Genomic DNA, 2,533 nt, shown 5'->3' on the forward strand with positions numbered 1-2,533 from the left:
GAGGATTCTGAGAAAAGATTCCCAGAAAATCCTTTGCAACTTTGGAGGATTCTGAGAAAAGATTCCCAGAAAATCCTTTGGAACTTCTGAGGATTCTGAGAAAAGATTCCCAGAAAATCCTTGGAATTTCTGAGGATTCTGAGAAAAGATTCCCAGAAAATCCCTTGGAATTTCTGAGGATTCTGAGAAAAGATTCCCAGAAAATCCTTTGCAACTTTGGAGGATTTGGAGAATTCTGAAAAAAGATTCCCAGAAAGTCCTCGAAACTTCTGAGGATTCTGAGAAAAGATTCCCAGAAAATCCTTTGCAACTTTGGAGGATTCGGAGGATTCCCTAAAGGGAATTCCCATGGAAACCTGGGAATCAGGAGCTCTGCTGGTGGTGGGCTGGGATTTGGGGTGTTGTCCCACCTTGATCCCAGCTGCCATCACGGGAATGGGGTTTTGTTGGGAATGTTGTGGGTGTTTGGTTTTTCTGGGAATGCTGCTGATGGTTTTCTTGGGAATGTTGCAAATCCTTGTTTTTTCTGGGAATGCTGCTGATTTTTTTGGAGGGAATGTTACAGGTGTTTGGGTTCTTCGGAAATATGCAGTATTTTTTTAAGGAATATTGCGGGTGGTGTTTTTGGGGGATATTGCAGGTGTTAAGTTGTTTTTTGGGATTGCTGATGATGTTTTTTTGCTGGTTTTTTTTTTTTTGGGGATTACAGCCGATGTTTTTTTGGTGATTGGTTTTTTTTTTGGGATTACAGCCGATGTTTTTTTTTGGTGTTTGTTTTTTTTGGGATTACAGCCAATGTTTTTTTTTGCTGTTTGTTTTTTTGGGATTCAAGCCGATGTGGAATGGGAATGGGGGTGGGAACGGGAACTGGGGATGGGAAATGGGAGTGGGAATGGGGGTGGGAATGGGGATGGGAAGGGGGACGGGGATGGGAAAAGAGAATGGAAAACTGGGAATGGCGACAGGAACCGGGATGGGGACGGGAATGGGAATGGGAACGGGGATGGGGAGGGGGATGAGAGTGGAGTGGGAATGGGAATGATGACAGGGATAGAAATGGGGATGGGAATGGGAATAGGGATTTGAATGGGGATGTGAACAGGAACAGGGATGGGGATTGGACTGGGGATGGCGGGCAGAGTTCAGGGTTTGGGGTGCATGGGGTGGGTTGGGGGGGTTTGGGGTGCATTTTGGGGTCTGAGGGGATGGGATGGGACAGAACGGGACAGGATAGATGGGATAGGATGGGATGGGACAGGACGGGATGGGATGGGATGGATGGGATGGGATGGGATGGGATGGGATGGGATGGGACGAACCCCCAGGGCTGTGCTGACCCCATCCCATCCCATCCCATCCCATCCCAGACTGCGGGCAGGAGGATCCCTCGCAGCAGGAGCTGCGGGAGCAGCTGGAGGACGCCGTGCGCGTGGCCGAGCGCTTCACGAGCCGCTACGATTCCCTGCTCCGGGAATTCCAGGAGGAAATGCTCAACACCTCCGGCCTGCTGGACCAGCTGAACCGCCAGTTCGGCTGGGTGTCCCGCCTGGCCAACCATTCCATGGGATCCGACGGCTTCCTGCAGGTCACCACGGTGAGCATTGGAGCTGGGACTGGGGCCGGGAACGGGGCTGGGAACTGGGGAGGCAGAAAGTGGGACAGGGCCACAAAGGGCCCTTTGTGCTCCGGCCGGGAATCTCTCTGCTGTGCCGGATGCCGGGATGGGCCGGGAGCCAAGGTCAGGGGCCCTCCCGGGGCTCTCCCGCGGCCGCTCCGACTTCACAAACTCAGAATCTGCCGTGGGATGACCCCGGCGTGGCCGTTCCAGGTGCTGTCCAAGGCTCCGAATCCCGAGGATCCGTCGTCGCCGCCGGACACGCAGGTGACGGTGCAGCTCTTCGACTCGGAGCCGCTGGCGCTGACCGTGCCCGGGGACATCCCCTGGGACGACCCCCGCTTCATGGAGAGCGTGGCCCAGCAGGCGCTGCAGCACTTCAAGGAGAACGCCATGTGAGTCCTTTGAGACTTCCCAAAAACCCCTCCCAGCTCATCCCGATTTGGGCTCATCCCGAATTTTCCCTCCTTCCCAGAGAGTAGCCGGGCAATGCCGCTGCCGCCGCCCCTCCGGATCCCCCTTCCCGGGGGGAATTGGCACCATGGCTGCCAGCCCTCCCCTCCTGACCCTTCCTGCTGCCAGAACCCTGCGGGGCCCCAGACGGAAAATAAAGGTAGAGTTGAACCCCCTGGCTCTGCCTCCGGAGTTTTTGGGATAATCCTGAGGGAAGAAGGAGGAAAAACAGCAAAGGATCCATCGCGGTGGAAGTGTGGAGTTGAGGAATCAGGATCTGTTCCCAAATTTCATAAAGCAGGAGCCCCCCAGGATGGGGGACCTGTCCCAGTACATGGACATGGATCCCAGTGCCAGGGCCTGTCCCAGTTCATGGATCCCAGTGCCAGGGCCTGTCCCAGTTCATGGATCCCAGTGCCAGGGCCTGTCCCAGTTCATGGATCCCAGTGCCAGGGCCTGTCCCAG

At 55.1% G+C, this 2,533-nt stretch overlaps 1 protein-coding gene across 1 annotated transcript in view; it reads left to right on the forward strand.

Annotated features, from left to right (window-relative positions):
- The window catches only part of CLU (clusterin), a gene marked incomplete at its 5' end in the record, with an annotated part of 4,869 nt that extends 2,623 nt beyond the window's left edge, over positions 1-2,246 (forward strand). The window contains 3 exons of the mRNA XM_041470589.1: positions 1,346-1,594; positions 1,829-2,010; positions 2,091-2,246. Coding sequence (XP_041326523.1) covers positions 1,346-1,594; positions 1,829-2,010; positions 2,091-2,097 — 438 coding nt within the window. The remainder of the gene's footprint in view (positions 1-1,345; positions 1,595-1,828; positions 2,011-2,090) is intronic.
- Between the last annotated feature and the right edge of the window lie 287 nt (positions 2,247-2,533).

The sequence above is a fragment of the Pyrgilauda ruficollis genome, unplaced genomic scaffold (genome assembly GCF_017590135.1).
Source record: "Pyrgilauda ruficollis isolate IOZ18807 unplaced genomic scaffold, ASM1759013v1 scaffold1052, whole genome shotgun sequence".
NCBI lineage: Eukaryota > Metazoa > Chordata > Aves > Passeriformes > Passeridae > Pyrgilauda > Pyrgilauda ruficollis.